The following is a 24,746-nucleotide window of genomic DNA, read 5'->3' as shown; positions in this document are numbered from 1 at the left end:
CCTGCTGAGAAATTCTTTGAGCTACACCTTATTTACATTTGCACAAAATAAATTATATTTTATATATTTGCTTATATTATCAGGATATCCTGATTAATCTTATGCAGATAAGTTTGACAAGGTATGTTTTAGGTTATCCTCAAAATAGAGAATTATGTTTGCCTACTGAACATAGTTCTGGTCTGTGAAGATGAAACTTTTTTTCTTTTCTCTACAGCTACAGTTTTGTTGTCCAGAATTCTGACAGTGGTATAAAAACTTCTTTGTAGAACAGAGAAATGAAATGGTTCAAAAATTGTAACTTTATACATAGCCAGTTAGCTGGAGCAGAGCCTGGTAACACAGTTGTGCAACTGTAGATTAAAGATGAAGTCTCTGCTTTGGTAACTTGGAAAATCAATAGCTATGTGAAATCAAAGTTGAAGACTCATTTGAGAAACCAGAAAGTATCCGTAGCTAAGTAAGAAATGTCTTGGCAGGGAGACATGCTAAATTGGCTTATACTTATCTTATTGTTTTTTATTTTTTTTGTCCTAGAGTATGACTCATAACTTCTAAACAGTAAAAAATAATAAAAAAGATTAGATACAGAAGATCAAGCATGCACAACTGAACTGTTAGAATCATGTTTTTGCCAGAAAAGTCAGTATCTGTAATACATGTTTATTTTCAACATATTTTTATCTGTCATGTGATCAAGTGGCCATGCTGGTTAAGTTTTGCATGTAGGCCATACATCAAAATTACTGAAGTGGCAAGTCAGTGAGCTAACTAGCCTAGTCTGGAATGTAGTCTTTTTTACAGTACCACTTTGAGTTATGTTTTTACTATGAAAAAAGTCATGTGTGATTCCATGTTGTAAATATATGCTGTTCTTTTATGAAAAATAAGGAAGGGAACACTGATCTGTCCGCAGAAAAGTTATGTGCAGAAAATCTGAATGACACAATCATAGTTCACAGCTGTTGAGTGAAGGATTATAGAGTTACTTCCTGACAGATCAGTAAGGTACAAACAAGGGTTATATTGATTCAGGTTTGCTCACTAGCCAAACCTTTTGGGGCACTTTAAAACTGAGCATGTGCTTAAGTATATGTATAGTTCACAGAGAAAGGAGGCCTTTTTTTACTGAATTCAGCTTTCAAATGCATACTTTTTGTTCTACTGAACTTAGATCTAAAGATAACTGTGGATATTTGTTGCTTTTTTCTAGCCTAAGTCTGTTGGGGAAATGGGGGTGGAAAGAGGAAGAGGTGAGTTCATAACATTTCCAGTCTGTATTCCAGCATTCCTGTTGTCAGCTTTGCAGTGTGTGGTTACAGAGTAAGGTAGTCCAGATATTCCTGGACTGAAGAGCTAAGAACATGTTTCTGGGACTTTCAACAGCCCCTCCCCCGCAGCCATTATTTCCTTGTGGTTCTGTAAGTTACTGTACATTGTCAGGGTGAATAACTGAGACCCTAAAGTGCCAGAATAACACTGAGCTCTAAGGCGTTAGGTGCGTACATAGGAAAGAGGCAGGTATTTTTAAGACCTGGACTGAGGCCCGTAGGTGGGAAATTGTGAAAAAATAACAACGAGCAGACGTTACATACATTTTATAGCAAAATGCATTTTTACACACAAATCAACAAACCCCTCTAAACCTGTTAAATTTTATAGGACATCTAAAACTACACTGACTTGTCTGGAATTTGTAGATACTTTAAAACCTTTGGTTGAAATTATTTCTGGAAATAGGCTACAAGTATTTGGAAAATCTGTAATAAATGTAAGTACTCCTTATTTTACTTAGAAGCATCTCTTCATATTTAAGTGATGATTCCATATGTTTACAATGAGATACTTAATTCTGTGTCTGCCTAGAACAAAGCTTCCTCGATCAGAAATAACTAGCTTGTGTTGTTTGTATAATAAACTATTCAACACATTCCAGTGGGAAAGAAGTTTTGATCAGTAACAACATACTTTAACATGCTTTTTCTATTTGTTGAACTAGTATAGATACCTTATTTCATGAGAACAAACTCCTGCTCTTAACTTCTGGGGTTCTGTGGGATATTATCAAAAAATCCAAATATTCAAGATGCTGCCTTTGCTTGGTATTGTATACATTCAGATGCTGAAGCTAGTTGTTCTCTTCCATAAAAGGCAAAGAAATTTCAGTTGAATTTTAAATATTTAACAAATAGCTATCCCGCAACCTAAGGAAAAACAAACAAAAAATAAAACTTAGGCAGGTTTCAGGGATATGCATAAGGTCGAGAGATGGTTTGGTCTACAGATGTGGCATGCCCTGACTTTTGCAGCTTAAAATAATTTTTTATATTACTTTAAACAACATGCTCTCTGAACATCATCTCAGTCACTGTTCTTCCTTGTTAGCTCATTTTTGAATTAATGCATAAATATTTGTGTGAGATAATTGGAACTTGCCTCTCCATAATTTGTATACTATGAGAGAGAGCAAATGTTACAGCAAATGATAGCAAATGATAGTGTCTTTTCTTGTAGCAATGTCAATACTCTATTTCAGTCTTCAAACCTTTACCTGTGCCAATGGAATCTGCTATTTTTGGGTACAGACTACTATGAAAGTTTTAACCTAATTTCTACATGTTTAGTTCATTTTTGCCACATCCTTCCAAAAGTGTAACTCTATTAGCGTGTTGCTGTTCAAGATCCTGTTCATAATGTCTCTCTTCCCCTATAGCTGCATAGGCTTTGAATCAAATTATGACTACTTCTATCTGTAAGCTGCGCAATGTAGTCAGAGTGAATAGTGTCACATGTGTCCTAAAATGACTTTACTTTGGCTCTTATGAAGTGTTTTCTGCATTGGTAGGTACTAAAATAACGTCCCTAAACAAGGAATCTGACAATTCGTGACCATCAGCCTCTCTGCTTTAAGTAGAATATTTCAGATGTTAGTAGTCATGTGGTCATGACCAAATCATTTATTGCTGGTACCTGTGGGTAGACTTTTTCCATTAAATATTCTGCATTTGAATAAACCAGGTAATAGAAGAGATTAATCATGCAAACATGGATCCATGTTTAAAGAATCGGGCCACATTTTAGAAAACTTAGGAGTATCATCTAAAAAGTGTTTAGAATGCTTTTACCATTGCTCATTATTAACTAAAAGTAACCTAGAAAAAAAGCTAGTGAAAAGTACTTAACTTTCTCAATTTAGAAAGAAAATAAATAAAATAAAGAAAAAGGTATCTTTATTATGAAAACAAGACTGATAATTGCATTTCAAGTATAAGAGCTTTCTAATAACTATTTAGATGATGGAAATCCACTTGAATATATTTTTGTGGGGTGGGGGAAGAAGATGGAGAAGTCTAGAAGAAATAGTTAGAGTCAAATTCTGTAAGTGACCCTTCTTGTTACTTTACTGGAGTGACCCTCCAGTACAAATCACGTCACTGTTGCTGGATGGAGATATGATTCTGATTCAGTGTCTGAAGAAACAGTATTCAGCAATTAATTCAGGAGAGTACAAAAAGCATGTGCTCCCCTTCAAGGATGTGCTTTAAGTCCGTTAATGTTTTATGTGCTTAAGTGTTTTCATGAATAGGAATACTAAAGGAACTTTCTAACTAGATTAGATATGGATGACAGAAGTCTTCCTTGAAGGGAATGTCTGGAAATTCTTAAGGTGACAACTATTACTATCGCTGTAATAGCTGTCCTTTACCAGCAATGCCTTGGTGTTATGAGTAATGGAATTTCTTTTTAACGGTTAACCAATACACTCAGATAGTTCAAACTTACCAAGTACCTCCTCTATATTTGTGTTTCCACTTAAAATCTGACAGTAGTTTAGTGAATCTGTGTTAATTTGCTTTATATTTGTCTGTCAGTACTAAAGCATTTATTGAACGTTACTGACTAAAATACAACTTTCGTAAGTGTTTAACTCTAGTTTGTCATAAAAATGCACTTCTGCTTTCAGTTTCATGTAGTTCCAGTAAAGTGACTCATCTCCACATGGGTGTGATACACTTAGGCTTCATGGAGTTGAATGTAAAGATCTTGCACCAGATTTGAATTATTTTGCTCCATTCTCATAGGTTAATTTTATATCACAGTTATTCTTCTCAGATTTCATTCCAGACTTTAACAACTTAGACTTCTCTTTGTTTTAAACAGTCAGTTTTTTCCCTAATAAGTAGCATCCAAACATGAGTGTGTCTATACTAGTGTTTTCATTTGGATCAGCAATGCAGAATCTCCTCTTCACCCTCCCTTACTATGCTTTGGTTTGCACTGTGGAATGATCTTGGGGCACCTGGACTGGATTCCTTCTGGACAAAATAAACTGGAAGATGCACATTGGGAATGTGCCTAATGTACTCCAGCTACTAATGAGTCTTCAGTCTTTGAGACTACACTAGAGAGCTTGTCCAATGTAGAATGCTCCAAGAAGAAGTACAGTGTGGAAGAAATGTCCTTAACATCGACTCTTTCACTGTACAGGTTCAGTTTTATTGGACCAAGATACTTTCTAATGTAGGCAAAGCCGCTGAGTTCAGTACTGCTCAGCACTTTCATGAATCTTAATTTTTGTATACATATGCAAAATATTGTATGAATGACAAAAATTTGTAACTCATCGTTTGGCAATTTGTATGACTAAATGTAGAAAGAAGTTTTGACTTATGTATTTGAACTTTTAAATGCTTTTAATAGTATAGAGTACCTATTTGTGCTTTGATATTTATTGTTAAATCATCATTCCTGAACTCTGCCAAGTGATATCAAACCTGTAGTATATCAATAATTGTTACCTTGCTTGTGCCTGGAAAATTCTGTGTAAGAGCTTTCCAAGAAATTCAGTTGAATTGGTCTAATTTTAAGAGACTTCTAATTTTTAAGAGATTGCTTCTATGGCATCTTTTGGAGCCATTGAAGGTTGTAAGGAGACATTTCAGTGAAAGGCACGAAATGACAAAATCAAATTAGATAGTTAGTTTTAAAACAATCAAGCATCTAAATGGAAGCCTCCAACTCAAATTTTTAGATTTTTTGATGTTAATGTTTCACTTACATTATAGAACCAGCCATTTATGAAATAAGAGCATTTCAGGCAAATCACGCACTGGAGTAGGCATTCTGTTATGCAGATAGCATAGTTGAACTTGTTGGAATGCATAAAAGTTTTAGGCATTTCATGAAATAACTGGTGCAACTGATAATAGTTGCATTGTGAAACCTGGTATTATGGATGTTCCACTGCATTATTATTGTGAAAAGTGGAATTTTCTGTGGGAGATAGTATCCTCAGATGTTTCTTGCCAACTGGAGTATTAATGAATGAAGGAAATGTTAAAAATGCAGTGTTAGCTACATGTTCTTCAATCCCTCTCAACTGCTGTAGGCTTGAGACAAGAGAACCCTTTTGTTATCTTTCCTTTTGGGAACTTTCTTAAACTTTTTTGTTCCTTATAGTCCTTCTACTTTTTGGGTGTTTTTTCCACTTTATAATTTCTCCCTTTGAAGGATAAAATTCCAATTGTGATAGCTTATGTCCTAGCACCATGTGTGTTGAAATCTGCACATGCCTCTTTGGAGATAACCACTGAGGAAGCTGGAGGATTCACATTTAGGCCCCAGCAGCTCTACCAAATTCAGGTGCCTAAGTACTGTTGCTTTGCCATGCTACCGTCATTCCTCTGCCCTTAGACAGTGCAACTGCTGAACTGTTCCAGTTGCTGCATTTTTTGTGGCCAGTGGCTTTTGGGCCCTCCACTGGGCCAGTCCTTTGTGCTTGTCTCTGTCTCCTTAAGGAGAATGATGCAGTTTAAGGTGCCTAGCAATTGCCTTTGCTTTACTTTCTATTTGTTGTTGCAGCAGCACTTTTTTTTAGCTCATTGTAGATTATGTAGTGTCCCTGTGTTGATATACAAATGCTGAACCTGTTTCTCAAGTCCAGTTTCTCATGTTGCCATACTTAAAATTCACTTTCTTGGAAGAGAAGGCTGAATCATTATAGTCTCATATGCCATCTAATGAATAGAATCAGCTGCCCATAATGGTCTGAGGATGTCTAACCTGCTTATGTGGGCTTTTGCTTCCCTTTTCTGCATGTTCAGGGATCGAATATTACATAATTACTGATGCATTAAGGTATGATGCCATGTTAGATAGATTGGTCTTGCAGTAGCCATGTTTGAACACTCCTAAGACCTGTTTCTGAGTAAACTCAAGAGACATGGGTGGTGGGGACAGCTAGGGTGTGAACATACAAATGGACAAGCATGTGAAAAAGAAAAAGGGATTATTTGTCAAAGGCTTGAATTCTTTGAGGTGTGTCTTCTCAATGTACATCCATTACCTGTCTTTTTTGTATTGTCTATCAGAGTTTTGCATATTAATGGGAACTCCACTCAATATGCTTTGCATTGTCATAGACAAAGGTGAAGTAAATATCACTTTGAAAAGTGGAATACTTCACTGGGAACCTCTAAGGAATTTTTAGGATTTTAAGAAGTTTTAAAATTTAAGAAATTTAAGAGATTTTAGTTTGACCTGTATACCAGTAATTTATAACAGACAGGAATGGAAGGGATCTTGAGAGACTGTGTTGTATACCCTTCTTGCGCAGCTATACATAAGTCTTTTTTGACAATTCAAACTATTTATCAAATTTTGTTTTTGATAAGGCTATTATAACAGTTATATTTCTGAGACTGCTGCCAGTATTCTGTTGGTGGAGTCTTGTAAAATGTATTTGTCATGAGGGAAAGAAATGTGTGTAACCAGAGGCACATGCTACAGACCAAAACAGGAGTAAAGAATCGATGTTACAGTTGTCTCAACTGTGAAAACAAATACTGGTGCTGTGAAATATGTGTATTGCTGTGTAGTTTTAAAAATAAACATAAAAAGATTATGGTAGAATGAAGAATGTACTATAAAAGAGATTTTTATATGCTTTAAAATAACAGTCCCAAATAATCAAAGATTAGGAGTTCAGTTAGTTCACTTATTTCATTAAACAATCAATTTCAGAAGTGATTGGGTTTTTTTTTTTGTTTTTTTTTTAACTAAAGAGCTTCATAGTTGACTATAATATAGATATGATTTAGGTTGTTAACCATCTCAGTTCTGTACTTTGCCTGCATGATATCTCTCTTCCTTGTTTAAATCTTAAACTTGCATTAATCTTTATACAAGTAGAGTTTGTGCCCATGCTGACCTCCAGGATAAAACACTGTATGGGATTACCATTTATTTTTGAAGTGGTATATAGCCAATTAGGTTGCTGATCTGGAGACCGGAATGTGGTATGCATGAGTAGTACCGAGCACCAGGATAAGAGGACTATGTTGCTTTTGTGACACGACGTAGAGTAACTTACAATGGTTCTGAAGAGAGACTGGATTTCTACTTCAACGTGATTTTATTATTAAATGCAAAGATGATGTTAGATTTTTGGAAGGAAGCAGCACTGGATAAAATATGTTTGTTTATGTAGCGTCAAACATTCCTGCTGGAGTATTTGGCAGCTGGACTCGGAAGATAATGATTCTTTTCTTCTCATTATTTAAACTGTTAGGAAGAGCATGCCTTTTACTTATTGGCTGTCAGTTTTGGAGGTTAATCACATGAGAGTGGAAAGGTGTACTAAAGGAAGCAGAAACTAACATACCAGGAAAATAGTACATAAAATTTCTTAAGGTTAAGCTTGATTAAAACAGAGAAGTGTTACAAATTTCTTTACAAATGCAGTGGAAAAAGGACTTTATGCCTAGATCCTGCCATTACTACTTGTGTCAGCTGTAGGCTCTATTAAAACTACTTTGCAACAAGCATAGCACATCAGAGAAGATTAAAGTCTTTACTTTGTGTGGATTCTTACTGGTCTTGTAATTTTTAAATGTATTATTTTTCATAAACTACTGTCATAACTATTTCTGTGCACTTAAAAATAATGGTGTCAAGAAAACACGGACTTTTTAACTCAGAAGCGTTCTTAAGGCTGTTTGTTTTCATGTGTGATTGGTTGGTATGTTGTATTTACACTTCTGGAATAAAAAAAATATTGAGATGCTATGATCTCATCATCAGTTGTTTATTTTAAGGGAATAAAGGAAGAATTTCCTTTGTACTAAAACTGAGACTTGGTGCACATTCATGAAACAATAACAAATAATCAGGATACCATGTTTTGTTTATTTTCTCTGTTCTGGTGCCTTGTTTTTTTAATAGTGTGGATATATGAAAGAATCATAAATAGATATAACATAAGACCTACTCTTTATAAAGCACCATATTATAGAATCTGCGTTTAATTTAGTCTTTCTAGTGAGATATCAAGTAAACTGTTAATGTCACTGGTGTAGGCTTTTGTTTTGGACATTGATGGGGAAGTCTTCAGATGAATTCAATAGATCAAAGACTAGATATTCAATTAATGTTAATTGTAGTAAATTTTCTATCAAGATTGTTTGTTATTCAATAACCACATTGTTTTTCTTTTTAACAGTGCACCTTCCCTTTTTGTTGTCAACTGTTGATACTGTTTATATGGTTTTGACAGATCGTTTACCATATCCAGCTGGAATAATAGAAATAAATGTCAGAAAATACACATAAAACTTACTAAGCAAAAAAAGATACTGGACAGAAAACAAGTAGAGGAATGAAAACTAAGTAGCTATAAATAATGATATTTGATTGCATTCTGAACATCTTCCAATTTATTAGGTAAAAATGTAATCTAGAACACTGAGAGGCCAATAGTATTACTGTTAATCTTTCTTTACAGTTGTTCATTGTTTGCTACATCAAATAGTAGGGCTCTGCAAAGTTGTATCCTGTACAAGACAATTGTGTAGAGTGGCTCTCCAGTTTTGTACTACCAGTGCAGGGTTGATATCATTGTAATCTTAGTGTTGTTATTGCAGCAAGGTAATTAAAGAGTAAAATCTTTTAAATCTTTTAAAATAATTCATTTAGGCTTAGCTTCTATATGAGAAGAAGAGTGTACAGTGCTTGGAGTTCTTTTATACTAGCTCTCTCCAGGACGCTACTTATTTTCATTCAGTCTGTTTAAGGGCACTTTTGAAACACATTTGCAACTAATTCCTAACTGCACAGAAAAAATCATCACACTTTGATATAGTTGTATTTGTATCTGATAGATATCTGGTAGAAATAATTTGTGATTGACATCTGCCATAGGCGTTGGAAAATTTGGGTTTTTTTGGCTAGGATGAGAATCTAGGTGAGATTAAATCATATGGGGCAAGATGCGAAACTCATTGAAGTCAGCGTATGTCTTTCTGATTACTTCAGGAACTTTATGTCAATCCCAGTGAAACAGTTCATCTCCAGATGGGCTTGAGGAAACACTGACCTATTTGTTAAAGAAATGGGGTTGTGAGGGAGAGTTGAGAGATAAGTACCATGTAGGTAGCTTGGCCAGACATTTCAGAGGTGGACTTTAATAGAACAGCAGTGCTTGAAGGTACATGCTACTACTATACATACAATATAGCATGCATTATTTCAAGTGAAGTGAATGGCTCAGTTTAATAGGGTGGATAACAAAGACAGAAAGTTAGGATTTAAAATCAAACTGCTGTTAGTTACATAAAGAAACCTACCTTTAGAATGCTGCAGTAGTAGTAAATGATTTCTCTGTGTTTCAAGACTGGAGAATCGTTGCTTTAGCTGTGAATATGATATTATTACATTGTGATAAGTGGTTTAAAAACATGTTCTAGTTTGAAACAAGTAAATAGAGCTAACAAACTTTTCAACAATTGCTCATTTACTGTAGATTAACTGTAAATATAAAATTTTGTACCTACATTCAAAAAATACTTCAGTCTAAAAATATTTAGTATTTTACAGATCCCTCCAGTGTGAGATATAATTGATAATCATTGACAGTGAATAATGAACAAAGTAATTACAGATTTGGAAATGTTTTCTTGAATGCTAGTAGGAAAATCTTATTGCAGTCAAGAACAGAAAGATTTTGTGTGTGTGAATATCCGCATTAAAACAATAACCATAGCGAAAGGGAAAGCTGTCACTTATCATCTTGGTTTGAGAAAATACAGGTCTGCCTATGTTAACAAAATCAAAACAACAGGATCTGCTATCTTGTGAAATAAGCTTAAGAATCCCTCAAACAACTTTACTGTGTAAACTTCTATGCATCTTGTATATACCTGGAGGGAGGAAATCATTTTTCCTTTCATCATAGGCTACAAGTTGACTTTTATTCAAGAATGGCTTTTAAAAGGCTTAATGAAAGAAAAGGAATTTGTGTCATAATAAAATTTTATTATTAATCAGATTTGAAGTCTTTAATCATATGTTGAATTGTAAATAAAAGAAAAAAGACTTGTGGAATTTCTGTGGCTTTTATATGCCAGAGAAACATCTACATGGGCAAAAAATGATGTTTTCTGTGTTTCAATAGATTCAAGTTTTTATATGAAAATGATGTGGAAAGTAAGCTTACAAAATCATAAGCTATATGACTAAGCATATAATCACTGAAAGACTTTCTTAAAGAGAAATTATTTTGATCATGAGAAGAAAAAATTAAAATTGACTGTATTAGGAATTATTTCTAAGGAAAGTTTATAAGATGTTAATACAAGTTATATTTTATGTTCTCTAGTTTTTAACTTTAAAAGACGAGTTTTGCTCATATTCAGGAAAAATATTTCAGAAACTAATATCTTAAAATTTCTTTTGACTTAGAAAAATCTGACCAAGAGAATACTGCTGCAGGAGGTAAAGACATAATACAGCCTTCCAATAACCAAGGTATACAACCAGAGATACAGGAGCAGGCTGCCTGGGGAAATCACACCGATGGTGACCTCATCAGAAGTAAGTATTTCCAGAATAGATTGCTGCTATTTAGGTTTGCTTTAGTCGTGTACCGGGATACTGCAAGTTGACTCGGTTAAACACGTCAGATGCATTGTGTTGCAACTATAACGCATGCCTACAGAGTTTCTTTTCTGGAATGGCTCCTACTCTTAGCACGTATCAGCAAAGAGTTGAAAAGGGGTGTGATGTAAGTGTCTTCCTGCTGCAGTGCGTTCAGGAACTCTGTAGCATTTACGTTTTAAAGCCTTAAGGTTATATTCCTTCCTTATTGTTCATAATGGGAAAGCAGAAAGCTGATGAACTGCAGTGTGCTGCTGTGCTAGATATCATCATCTTAGATTTCTCAGGTTATACTTTTAAGTGGCACAGTAAAGTATGTTGAGAACAGTTTCTTCCAGATACGCTGAGCGCTAGTGAGGTGAAAATTGATAAGGAGTTTTGAGTCCTAAAGTAGCATAAGTGCTGGAAAGCCTACATAACAAAATATAGTCCTTTCACGTGCAAAATTGGAATAATGCTGTAAGACACAGTTCTAACCTAATGTGCTATGGAATTATGTTTTTTAAATTGGTTCTTACAAGTCCAGAATCCTGGTTTATGTTTTGGATCTTTTAAAATATAAAAAAGTATGTAAGGTTATTGCTATTTTTCTCTTGAATTGAAAAACATACGGTCCCCAAAAGATCGTCCACATTTGCAGTCTCCTAAGGCTAAATATTAACTGTCAGAGCTAATGCTACTTTAACATTCTGTGAATATTTGAATGTTAGATGCTTAAGGGAGGGGCAGTATGAGAAACTGCTCATTAGTTTTAGGGTGTATTCAAAAAGCAAATGGACTAAATGCTAAGTGGTGTTTCAGCTTTCCTTCTGAGATCCTTGCCTGACCATGCACTCCACGGTCAGTTTTTCTTTACACTGCACATCTACTATATCATACAGAGCAGACTAAATTCGTATTTCTGAGCCCACTGTTGTCATAGTTGGTTATTCTCTTTGGAGTTATGTGTGGTTTTTTTTTGTTTTGTTTTGTTTTTTTTGGTATCTTATCTATGTGATTGTCTTTTCCTGAACTTTGTGTGAGCATTTGAATAGTTCTTTTCAAATCTTATTTTTCTAAATAATGAATCCCTGTAAATACTTTCTAATATCCTTAATGCATTGTATAGTTAGTCTAGATCCTGTACAGGAGAATTTGAATTTAGCAAAGCATCTGACAATTGAAAAGTAATTCTTAATGCCCTATAAAAGGGGAGAATTGTCCTGAACAGTTTGAGAGTTTACTTACTTCTATTTGTCCCTGGCATGCCAAACAATCTGTCTGTGCTTTTTTTGAGAAATGTGAAGGTGGGCATGACACCTGCTACTTTTGGAGTGGCATCTTTCTCATTGCCTCTTCCTAGAGGCTTCCTAATTCCTAGACCTCTGGGAAAGCAGAATTATTTGGTAGCAGTTTTGCAGAATGTCTCAACTATGGTGGAGATGACAAAATATAATAAGGTGGTGCCATGGTTCCTCTAACCTGTTCACTGCAAGGACATATTGTAGCAGCTGAACTGGGGAAGTGGGAGAAGAAAAGGTAAATTTTTTTAATGTATGGTAGAAATTGCAGCAGATTTTGCAAGTTCCTAGCAGTAGGGGAAGTGTAAAGTGGCATGACAGTTACATGCAGTTATATATGTCTCTGTGATGGGAAGGTTATCTATCTTTGAATTAAAAAAGTGACAGGAAAAAGGGTAAAGATATGATAAAAATCTGAGGTAGATTGTAGTGCTTCACTGAATAAATGTGCTGCTGTGGAAGTCAGTAGCAGTTTTACCCTTTGCGCTGTTGAAAGCGGGCTTTGGTGAAAGCTGGGATAGTGGCTTTATTATTATATGTGCTTGAGTAGCTGCTGTGATGCAGTCATCTCTCTGTTTCTATTTCATTGTTTCTTTTTTACCTTTAATATTCCTATTGCCAAATAAAGTCTTCCAGAAAGAAGAAATGAAAATTTTTGCCAGGTGTGGCCATGAGTAAAGAAGTCTTTTTAAAACTGAGGAGCAGCGACTCAATTACAGATAACTCCTGCAACATGTAAAAGTTTGAATAATAGAACAAGTAGAACAAAGAGGAGCTTGTTTATATCAAAGATTGTTCAGGTATTTCATCTTAAATAACAAGTACTGTAGCTCAGAATGACAGTGATTCAACCAAATCTATCACCCCATTAGACCAAAGTTCACAGAATACTCCATATTAGAAGAAGCTTGAGATTAGAAGTAAACAGTGTTTTGACTATTCAGGTTTATTTTAAAACTGTTTCTTTAAATTGCTTTAGACAGGGCCCACTTTAATTTTCTCTAGTATTGACATCTATTTACCACTATCCTAATGACTCAATTTCTTTTTTTTCCCATACAGATTGCTTTCCACCCCCACAGTTGATGCATAGTCCATTTGTCCTAGCCTTAGCTTTCACTTTATAAATGTTTCCAGCTGTTAATTTCCTAGGTTTTCCTTGTTTGCAGCTGTTTTATCCTGCTGTTATATGGAAGTAAATTAATAAGTCAGTTTTATTGGCACACCAACAACGAAGTCCAGTGTTAGAGGCTCTGTAATGACTTCATTATGTATGATTTCTCATTTGCACTTGTAAACTCAGTTTACCAGGCAACATCAATAAACTAAAATGCTGCACCCATTTTCCACAGTAAGATGTTTTTGGTTCACCTTTACCTTGCAGTCCTTTTCTCAAGCCCCCTTTTTTAATCTTTAGATGAGGAGATTTCCCCCAGATTCTCCCCCTCCCAACCTCCTTTGGAGCATCCTTCTTCCCAGAATGAAGACTTTCATAATATCCCAGGGAAATGGCTAATCTTGCAGGAAGCTCTTGCCAAGGAATTAATTGGTTCTGAAAAGAACTTGAGTCATGGTAGATGAGGAGGTGAATATTAACTTTCAGAGCAACACTGTGCCTGAAAAGGTTACTGTAATCTTTGGACATATAAACAGGGGAGAGCTAAGTAAGAGGAAAATGGTTGTATTACCTTTCTGTATTACTGTTAATGCAGTTGCCTAACTGTTACTGGAATACTGTGTTCAGCTGGAGAACAGTCAGGGATGAACCACAAATACCTCAGGAGTCATTGAGTATTTGAAAACATGTCTTATTGTGAAAAACTCATGCAGTTCAATCAGTTCAGTCTTAACAGGGAGGAGGTTAAAGAGTGGCTTGCTTAGTCCCTAAGAAGCCTGATACCATGAGGAACAGAAATTTGATAATTCTTCACTATAGTGAACAAAGGGAGAACTTGCAGCTAATGTCTGGAAGCTGAAGCTAACATAATTAGGTTAGAAATAAGGTATACACTTTTAATAGCAGGAGTATTTGAGAATATGAAGAATTGCCAACCATTTGGTTTCTAGATGCGCTAGTTAGGCTTTACTTTTCAGAAGGTTACCATAGCTATCCAGATTCTTGAATTTTAGCACTGAGTAAGGGACATCCTCTTTTCTCAAAGCTGGGGTAATCTTAGGTTTTTTATCTCAGGTATATTTCAAGGCAACATTGAGATCCATCGCTTTCCCCTCACAGACATGCGCACATCATTTGCATTTTATTTCAGCCTATAGAGGTTCAGGTTTTAAAAAGAGCTTAGCCGTAGAATAGCTTCATTTGTTTTTCCTCCTTCTTCAGTAGTGCATTTTAAATACCTGCAAGCACCTTCTGCTTATTTTCACTGTATGATCTGGTGGCCTGTAATGGAGGTGTTCTGCTTCTGTCGTCAGGTTGTGGCTATGCTTCATTCCTGCAAAGTCAAAGAGTTTCTGCTGTTCTGCATTGCCACAAAGGCCTGTCTTGTTCTTTGGGAAAGCTTTTTTTTTTTTTTTTTTTTTTTTTTTAAGGTGAAATGGCTGTGAAGGTGGATTTCAGAATATTTAGGCTGAAGGTTTACAGATAGCTATCATTAGTGTGTGTTGTTATGTGGGGGAAGGAATGTTTAGGAGGCGGAAGAAAATGCCAGTGTCTTGAACACTGTTTGCTTGTGAGGATTTAATCTCCTTTCTGGTTCTCAGGCAGGACCTTAGCTTTGTGATATTCAAGAAAACAAAAAACATCTACCATAGATTCAAATTGTCATGAATAATTGATTAATAATAATCCAATTCTCAAGATTAAATACCTAAAATATGCCTACGTTTTACAGATGGAAAGGTCATTGCTATCCATCATTTCCTAGCTTCAATTGGCTCTCTCTCCTCCATGAAACACTCTCCTGATAAGTGTTCTTCAGAGAAAGGGATGGTTCATTTGACTCTGCAGGGATTAAACAATTATGTTTGTTGTTGTATGCCCTATTTTATTTAGCACATTCTTATTTATTGCTTTTTGTTGTAGTGAAATATAAAATTAGATGCTTTTTATCTGTTTTTATATATTTTCATGTTAATATTTTTACTTTACATGACTATTTGATCACAATGTTGTCTGCAGACTCCCTTTTCTTATTGGCTAAGCAGTGAGGTTTTTTTTCCCCCATAGTTTAAATGATGCAGTTTGGGTTTCGGACTTTTTTTGCTAATAGCAAGAAGATGTTAAACTGTCTTTTTGTTTGGTCTTGATCCAAAATATCTTTTATTGGATACCATATAGTGCACACTAATCTTACAAATATTGTGAATTCAGATGAATATTTTCATTCTATTTAAAAAATAATGCAAGTACTAGATAACTTAAATAGTTCTTTTCAAAGTTAGGAGGTATAACACATACAGTCTTCTTTCAGTGTGACTCAGTGTGTGGGCATAGAAATCTCGAAGAATTGATTAATGGAAATTATTCAAAATATCTTGCTGAGTCTAAAAGGTGTATTGTTTCACTGAAAGCAGTGATTGCATAATGTTCCAAGTATACCCACTCCATCTATCTGCGACAAAAATTGTGGCCCTATGAATGAATAAAACTTAGTCAGTTCAATACTTAAACATTGAAATACAGGAATGGCATATTGGGTGTTTAGAGCTGTCTTTAGAGAAGATCAGTCTTTGAGGAATTTAGCCAGTGGAAGAAATAATGGAGGTGTGAAGGACCTCCCAGAAAACTCCTCCCCCAGGGAGATTTTCTAATCCTTTCTCCAGCAGACACGTATCTTCTGTATCTCCTATTAACGTGGGAGATCTCTTACTATTCCTGTTCTCAAAGTCATTGCAAAACTTCTCCCATACATACTGATTGGCCTGATGTTTTTTTAACCTTTTCACAACCAGTTGCAAGTATCCTGACAGAGCATGTATTTTTGAAAACATTACTTGAAAAGACATCAGCTAGTTCTTTTAGCACAACACAGGAGGTAAAATATGATTTATTATAATAGTTTTCAGCCTTTGATTATATAAACTGGAAGAAGGCTACACAGTAAGTTGTACAGCATATGCTACACAAAGTATTCATGCTACCCAAGATAAAGCACCTCATGAATGTGATTGTGCAAATTAAGCCCTTTAGTAATGTTTTTGAATTTAGTCAGGTTGAAAGCAGGCAATTGTTCTGCAATTAGATTCCTAGTAGGGCCTGTGAAAGCCTCTCGAATCTAATCCTGCTGAAGATGCATCAGTTATAGCTGAGGAGAAGAATGAATAATAGTGCTCTTGCAATAAGCTGGTAAATACAAGAGAGAAATCATAAGTAACTACTATCAGTATACCAAGAGAACAATGATTTTCAGCATTCCAAATAAAGTAAGTGGAGTTTTGATCTGGTGCATGCACATATGCGACTGGGTCTCATGTTCACTACTGCTCACCTGAGTCTTGGTGATTCAACTGGAGTTATTTTGAGTCTCCTCCCCCACTTTTTAATGGACAATGAAGATGGGCTGTTCCTAGTATTTGGTTGGAAGACTTCTGTAGAAAGATAGGCATTTTTTGCTCCTGAAAGTGTATCCATCTTCTTACCATTTTGATTTCTCGTAAGAATTTCTAGGATCAAAGTCTCTCAGCTGAGAAGATCTTATATCCAGAGGATTTCACACTTCATTGTTTCACAACCATAGCACTTTCATTTAACCTTGTCCTGGGCAGAGGGGCTTTTTCTCAGATAGTCAAACCCTTACAATTACAGTCTTTAACGTAAGACTGAGTCTTCAGCATTAATGTAAGTCTGTAGAATCAATGGGATCACAGAGTCACACAATAGTTGGGGTTGGACGGCACCTCTGGAGGTTGTCTGGTCCAACCCCCTGCTCACGCAGGGTCAGCTAGAGCAGGCTGCCCAGGACCATGTCCAGTCAGGTTTGACTGTCTTGGAGGATGGCAACTCCAGAACCTCTTGGGCAGTCTGTTTCAGTATTCAGCCACCCTCACAGTGAAAGTGTTTTCCTACATTCAGGAGGAATTTTCTGTGTTGCAGTTTGTGCCCATGCCTCTCAAATGCCTTTAAGTGCCGTTGATGTGCTGTTAGTAGTCCCTTACTTACAGAGAGAGTTGCTGTGGGATTAATATGTTTTATTTTCTATGGAACGCCTCACCTTTGACCCTAGAAGAATGTTCTGAAGTGATGTTAATGATAGATTGCAGTGGCTGTCAGATGGGAGGAATTTGCAAACTGAATGGCTGACCCTGTGTGTGGAAAGAAACTTCTTGCTTTTGTTGTTACATATACAGAACAGTAGTTAAACTTCAGTGAGAACTTTAAACTGCACCAGATGACCATAAGATAGTTGCATGTATTCTGCATATCACCAGTAGCCAGAATTACCTGGAGCCTTTCATTTACTGTTTTACCATTCTTCTGACTCTCAGAACATCATCTAAATTTATGGTCTGAGGCGGGGGAAGTTTGGATGGCAGTAATCATCAGTACCAGACAAAGGTGAAATTCTTCAAATAATGTAAAGATTACTGTGCTTGCTGTGTTTGAGCCTGAAGTAAATTGTATCTTAATTTCAGAATATTTTCCTTTGTTGTATTGGTACTGTCTCAGAATTAATGTGCTGTTATGCCTAGATGGGAAAGAATATTTATATTCTTTTCTTGCTTAGTTTTGCATATAGGAAAACCATACAGTATTTTTGTAGTGGTTCCTTAAAGAGGAAGAGGAATAAAACTCTGACTGTGTTTTATGTAAAATATTATACTACAAAGCCAATGAGTCAGTGTGGTTTCAGTCTGCTATTTTCAGTAATAACGGTATTCAGTTGGCCATTTTTAGCAAAGAAAACACCAAATTACAAACTGTATGAAAGCATCATCATGCAAGTTGTACTTTTAGGAACCTGTTTTCTGGCAAAAAATGTCTTGAACTTAAATCATGGCAAAAATTCTGTTAGTCTTTCTCTTTTTAATTTCTCTTTTATTTGTGTTATCCTATATATGGAAAACTTGGAGTAAGTTTGTACAGCTAAAGAGTGGTAATACATACTGTTTGTATGTCAAAATGCTCCTGATGGGATGCACCCACGAGTGCTGAGGGAGCTGGCGGACGTCATTGCTAGGCCACTCTCAATCATCTTTAAAGGATGTGGAAAACAGGAGAGGTGCCTGAGGACTGGAAGAAAGCAAATGCCACTCCAGTGTTCAAAAGGGCAAGAAGGAGGACCCAGGGAAATACAGGCCAGTCAGTCTCACCTCAATCCCTGGAAAGGTGATAGAACAGCTTATTCTGGATGCTGTCTCTAAGCATGTGAAGGATAAGAAGGTGGTCAGGAGTAGTCAGAATGGCTTCACCAAGGTGAAATCATGTTTAACCAATCTGATAGCCTTCTGTGATGGGATGACTGGCTGCATAGATGAAGGGAGAGCAGTAGATGTTGTCTACCTTGACTTCAGTAAGGCTTTCAAGTGTCTCCCATAACATCCTCATAGGCAAGCTTAGGAAGTGAAGGATAAGTGAGTGGACAGTGAGGTGGATAGAGAACTGGCTGAAAGGCAGAACTCAGAGGGTTGTGCTCAGCAGTGCAAAGTCTAGTTGGAGGCTTGTGGCTAGCAGTGTCCCCCAGGAGTCAATACTGGGTCCAGTCTGGTTCAGCTTACTCATCAATGACCTGGATGAAGGGAGAGAGTGTCCCCTTAGCAAGTTTGCTGATGATGCAAAACTGGGAGGAAGGGCTGTGCTGCCATTCCAAGGGACCTCGACAGGCTGGAGAGATTGGCAGAGGGGAACCTCATGAAGTTCAACAAAGGGAAGTGGAGAGTCCTACACTAGGCAGGAATAACCCCATGCACCAGTACTGGTTGTGGGTTGACCTGCTGGAAGGCAGCTCTGCAGAGAAGGACTTGGGAGTCCTGGGGGACAAGGTGACCATGAGCCAGCAGTGTGCCCTTGTGGCCAAGAAGGCCAATGGTATCCTGGGGTGCATTAGGAAGAGCGTTGCCAGCAGGTCAAGGGAGGTGATTCTTCCCCTCTACTCAGCCCTGTTGAGGCCACATCTGGAGTACTGTGTCCAGTTTTGGGCTCCCCAATACAAGAGAGAGATGGAGCTACTGGAGTGAGTCCAGAAGAAGGCTACTAAAGTGGTTAAAGGACTGGAGCTTCTCTCATATGAGCAAAGGCTGAGAAAGCTGGGACTGTTTAGCCTGGAGAAGAGAAGACTGAGGGTAGGATGTCATCAATGTGTATAAATATCTGAAGGGAGGGTGTCAAGAAGATGGGGCCAGACTTTTTTCAGTAGTGCCCAGCAATAGGACAAGAGTCAACAGGCACAAACTGAAACACAGGAAGGTCCGTCTGAACATGAGGAAAAACTTCTTTACTGTGAGGGTGACTGAGCACTGGCACAGGTCCCAGAGAGACTGTGGAGTCTCCATCCTTGGAGATAGAAGACATCCAGACACAATCCTGGGCGACATGCTGTAGATGACCCTGCTTGAGCAGGGAGGTTGGACTAGATGATCTCCAGAGATCCCTTCCAACCTCAACCAGTCTGTGATTCAGTGAAAACAATTACATTAATTCTTGAAAATTCAGAGAGCCAAAATAGGTTCTTTTGAATTTTGTACTTACTGATAAAAAAGGAAAGATTTGAATGGCTTAAGGTCCCATCAGAAGGCTTATCTAAGTAATTATGGTTAGACATTTTTCTTCTTTAAATAGCTATCCAGAGAAAGGAAGGGTCAGAAAACTAGTTATTTATTCTGCATTCTGGTATTATCTGCAGTGTGAAAGTACCTACAAATACCTTTCCTTGCCCTTTACAAAAATACTTCCAGGGAAAAACAGGGGCCTGTGACCTATTTGTGTGTTGTTGTTGGTTTTTCTTTTTTATTTAATTTCTTCATGACTCAAACTCAAAGGATCCCTTTTCAAAAACATTAAAATGTCAAATAGCTGTGGTTACTCAGGCTATTTCTAATATTGATCCGTGTTAACTCATTGTATTGATGAGGTAGGCCTCCAGAAATGAGCCTTGGTTGGAGAGAATGATGCTTAGATTCTTATTTGCCACCGTTAACTATTCTTAAATGAGATGTATTCTGCTAGCATGTAAGAAATATATTTTTGTATGGAAACTGCTCATGAAATTTGTGCTGATGAAATATAAACCAACATCATTCTAAAAAAATGGTTTTCAAATTCTAACTTTTCTGTCTGAATACATGGAAATTAGAGACTTTATATTAAAAACTACACTCCTCAAATTCTATGCAGTACCTTGATTAAATATTTTTACTTTTAATCTGAAGCTATAAATATTATGACACTTTTAAAAAGAAAATTGTAAGATTTAGTAATGCTAATATTAATTACAGTAGAAATTTCAAGTAAGAGACTACTTCCTGATGCAGAGGTTGCTCAAGTTTAAGGGAGTTTTACTGATTTATTAGACTCAAGGTTGTATAATGTTTTCATAAAATGTTTTAAAGTTTGCTTTTGACACAAGTCAAGTATAGCAGACTGTTAGGCAAGCCTTTCAAATATGTGGCCTGTGAGTCAAAGTTGACCTTCAGGGCAAGCTTTGGCCCCCGAGAGACAACACAAGTTTTTTGTAGAAGTCATATAACAAATACCCACATGGTAAGGCAGGATATGGAGGTAAGTCTGGGTAATGCATGTGTAGTTTTCGTGTATGCAATTTAATAATGTATGCCAGCTCATTTAACGATTTAGTATTTCCTAGCTATTCCCTTTGTAACTCTGATCTTCTTATAAAATATTTCTCTACCTAAATACTGTGTACGAATGTTTGTATTTTTAAAGCATTTTAATGAAGACAAACTCAAGCCAAACCTTCTCAGTATCCTCCTTCCCATATTTAATTTTGTAAAGGAAAATGAGATAGAAAAGACTGACCCATACCTATTACAGTTACTGTCTCTAGCCCATTTTTATGTTCTGTTTACATAATTTTCTTTAGCCACCCCCCTACACCTCCTTTTTTCTTGATTTGACAGTTCTTTTCCCTGTTTCCCCATGTCTTTCTCTATTGCGATTATGTAATTGTAAGCAATGACAGGAAGATTGTGCTTAGAGGGTGACTGGAAATTCTTTAAAAGTGCTTCAGTATAAAGGCCTGTTCAATGTTACCTGTTCAGTATGTTGTTACCATCAGCATTTAATCTGTTTTGTAAGTAGCAATGGGCCTTCCTATTAGAATGACTGATTTGACTATAGGGTAATTGACAGTAAATTAAAAATTATGAAAAGCTACTGTGCATTCAGGTAGAAAAACTGTTAAATACTACAACACATTATGAAAGTCAGCTTCTGGAGTCATGTGATTATGCGAGATTTAAATTTTCATTAAAAAACCAACAAAATAACTTGGCATTAGTCTTGATAGCTACTGACAAAAGATTAAAGACTCAAAATTGAGAATGCCAATACAAAGAAATGATTTAAAAATAAAATGATTCATGCTTTTTGAGTAATTTGGGCTGGCAGTACTGCATTGTACCGAAACCAGGAATTTTGTCTGAAATAGCATAACACAAATTAAATATAAGGTTGTACAGAGGGGTTTCCGTTGTGAGTTGTTAATTCCAGCAGCCTAAGAAAATAGTATGGCACAATGAAGTGAAACTGGTTACGCTGAAGGAACAGTATAAAATAAGGATGCTGAAATTAATTCCAAATGGCAGGAGTATGGCAGCAGTGCAAATAAAATCACAGATGGCATGAGGCTTTACTAAAGTGGATAAGAAAGTATCAAAAACAGTGCAGTTCTTTTCTTGAGTTCTGTCCTTTTGGCAGTTAGGTGGTTACCTGAGAGCTGCTCTGTTTGGGGCCAAGAAATGCGAGAAGGGAGGCTGAGATGTTCCCTAAGGACTAAACAGCTGCGCAGCACAAAGGGGTGGTGGCAGTGTGTTGGCTTGCCGATCCATCACCTGGTTGTGCTGCTGTTACTGGTGATGACATGAATGCTTTTGTTGGGCTAACGGCATTTATAACCGCCGAAGGAAGGTTGTTTGCATGTGGTATAGTTGCTGCCTTTGCTCTGAGACAAGGGTTGCCTCTGCGTTTTTAAATCTCTTGGGTATGTGGGAACTGCTGCTTCAGCTATGACTTTATAGAGCTCCTCAATTGGTAAAGGGCAAAAGATGAGTGTAACTTTAATGCTGTCACTTAAAACGTTGTTTCTTCCCCGTGAAATGCTTCGGCTTAGTTGCAAAACCTTATAAGCAAGAGTGGAGTGGAAGTTAAGTTCCATTAGCAAGAGTTGAGTGGAAAAACTGACACTTTTCTGTATTGTGAATAATGCTGATAAAACAAAGATTTCATTGCTATATCTGCACTCAATTTTAATAAAATAATCGTGGTTCGTGTACAGAAGAATCTCTTTTCCCTGCAGATAAGGGGAAATGTCTAAATCTGAATAAAATACAAAACAGAAGCTTTCAGAAAAAGGTCCTTGTTGCAATAAGCACTTGAAAACAATTCAAAGGACAAACATCATCCAAATTTAAACATTGCTTAAAAATATTTCTAAATGAAAGGTGAACTAAACAAGCTTCATGGGCAAAATTATGTAGCTTTATGGGTTAAAAGAAGTATTTCTAATTTAGAATGAAATGAATCCATATGTAATTTTGAATGCTTTTAAACATGTTGAAATTATAGTCCATTTCTGTTTGTTTGAGACAAAACACAGTATTCTGCTGCTATTCAGTAAATTTTGCTGGATAAGGACTTGCAAGTGCTGCTGGACTGATTGAAATGGTGTGAGCATAATCATTTCGTATAGATTTGATATCTTATTTTGTGAACAGAGAGAAGAATCAGAATTTCAGCTCATTTGTGGGGAGGAAGAAAAAAGTTGTGTAGATAATTTCATCCTATTAAGACAATTTACCTATTCCTTCAGATACTTCAGTATTTTCCCCTTTGCATTAATGCATTTGTTTCCCAGAATTTTTTTGTACTTGTCACTATTGATCACTGATGTGACACTGTAATTCTGCAGCAGCCAAAATTTGTAACTGTGTGGCTCAGATATCAGGGTTTTTATGTGAATTGTTTGAGCAGCTTATGCTTTACTTCCTTTCAGGAAACTAAGTGCATCATTTTTATGGGAAGTTTGGTCTTCACCAGAAATGGTCAGCAATCTGACTTTTGCACTCTTTTAAGGGGTGTGTGCTTGATCAGCAGGCAAAACCTCATTTAGTATACTTTTTTAATATCAACTTGATAGAATGGATATCATGTATGAAAGCTTTGCCAGGATGATTGTCCAAGTGAGTCAGAAAGCAGACTTCCTACATCATTTTGGTAGAAAATGGCAAACAAGTAAGTAGAAAAACATTTTCCTTTGTGCCAAGTATTTGTGACCGTGGTCATGTGTTGAGCACATTCAGCTTTGAATTGGACACACACAAATCTCTTAGTTAATAAATTTTTACTTTCTGAAACATAACATTGCCTTTCCCTTTAGCATTTGAAACATTACTGTTTAGCTGTGTCAGTGTAAAACAGTCAAACTGTCTAGGAGAAAAAGGGCAGTGAACACTGATGCAGAGATGCAGTCTATTCTATGGCTGCTTGCAGTTTTGATATCTAGTTTGTATGTGAGGGAGAAGGCAGAGAAAATTCAAGCATCTTAACGACTCTGATAAGAGGACTTTTCTAGGTATATTCTCAAGAATCTGATTTGTACAGTTTACACGCAAAAACATTTTGGGTGAGATCGTGTCGTCTCTCTTTGAGGCACACCAAAATGATTGGTTCAAACTAAGGAAAAAGAGCTGTCATTTCTGGATTATCTCAATGCCAAGCTATTGCACTCTTATTTTAATAAAAGCTAGTTTTGGTTGTGTTAGCTCTACCTAGGCTTTGTGTGTGATTCAAAATCCTTTAGTGCCCTGGAATCCCTGGAGTGCTTTATGATAGGGAAACTCTGCTCAACCCACTCTCAAGTATCTCAGCAGCGTGAGAGAGGTGAAGGGGGTGCTATGTGGATCTCCGATGCAGTGCTTGCTCTGAGGGGATTCCTGTAGCTGGAGGACGTTAGGGGCATATCAGTGTGGTAGCAGAGAGAATAAACCTTTCAGTGTGCTTAATGTTGTCCATGCAAATATATATTGCTTCTCTCTCTCCTCACACCTTGGTTTTTCAGGGCTAGGAGATGGACGGATACCTGCTTCACTGTCTGCTATGTTTGCACTTCTTTTTTCTTCCACTGGCAGTCACTCTACTAACTATGTGGTCTGCAGGAAAGACAAACTGGATTATGAGGTGCTGTGCGCCTCAAATTCTTCCCCTACTTTGTGACACAGAATTTCCGTTTTACATCATTCTACTGTTGCTGAATGTGGCTGATTTTTGGCTGGGGCTCCTGGAGCCTCTCTGACCCCGAGCAGGAGGGTGAGCGTTATATTAACTCTAGGTCAGTGTACTATAAAATGAAGATAAACCGATCATATCTTTCATTTCATTGACTACTGATTTATCATTTAATTCTT

General features: G+C 36.6%; 1 protein-coding gene across 10 annotated transcripts in view; it reads left to right on the top strand.

Annotated features, from left to right (window-relative positions):
- MDFIC (MyoD family inhibitor domain containing) overlaps positions 1 to 24,746 on the top strand; it is a 52,985-nt gene that overhangs the window by 2,814 nt on the left and 25,425 nt on the right. For all 10 annotated transcript variants that reach the window (XR_010387973.1, XM_064507522.1, XM_064507539.1 and 7 more), the window contains one exon: positions 10,738 to 10,869. Coding sequence is in view for 9 of the 10 variants with exons in the window: in XM_064507522.1 (XP_064363592.1) it covers positions 10,738 to 10,869 (132 nt within the window). In the remaining variant the exon portion in view is untranslated. The remainder of the gene's footprint in view (positions 1 to 10,737; positions 10,870 to 24,746) is intronic.

This window comes from Dromaius novaehollandiae, chromosome 1 (assembly GCF_036370855.1).
Source record: "Dromaius novaehollandiae isolate bDroNov1 chromosome 1, bDroNov1.hap1, whole genome shotgun sequence".
In the NCBI taxonomy this organism is placed as follows: domain Eukaryota; kingdom Metazoa; phylum Chordata; class Aves; order Casuariiformes; family Dromaiidae; genus Dromaius; species Dromaius novaehollandiae.
This window is presented reverse-complemented; position numbering and strand designations above follow the sequence as displayed.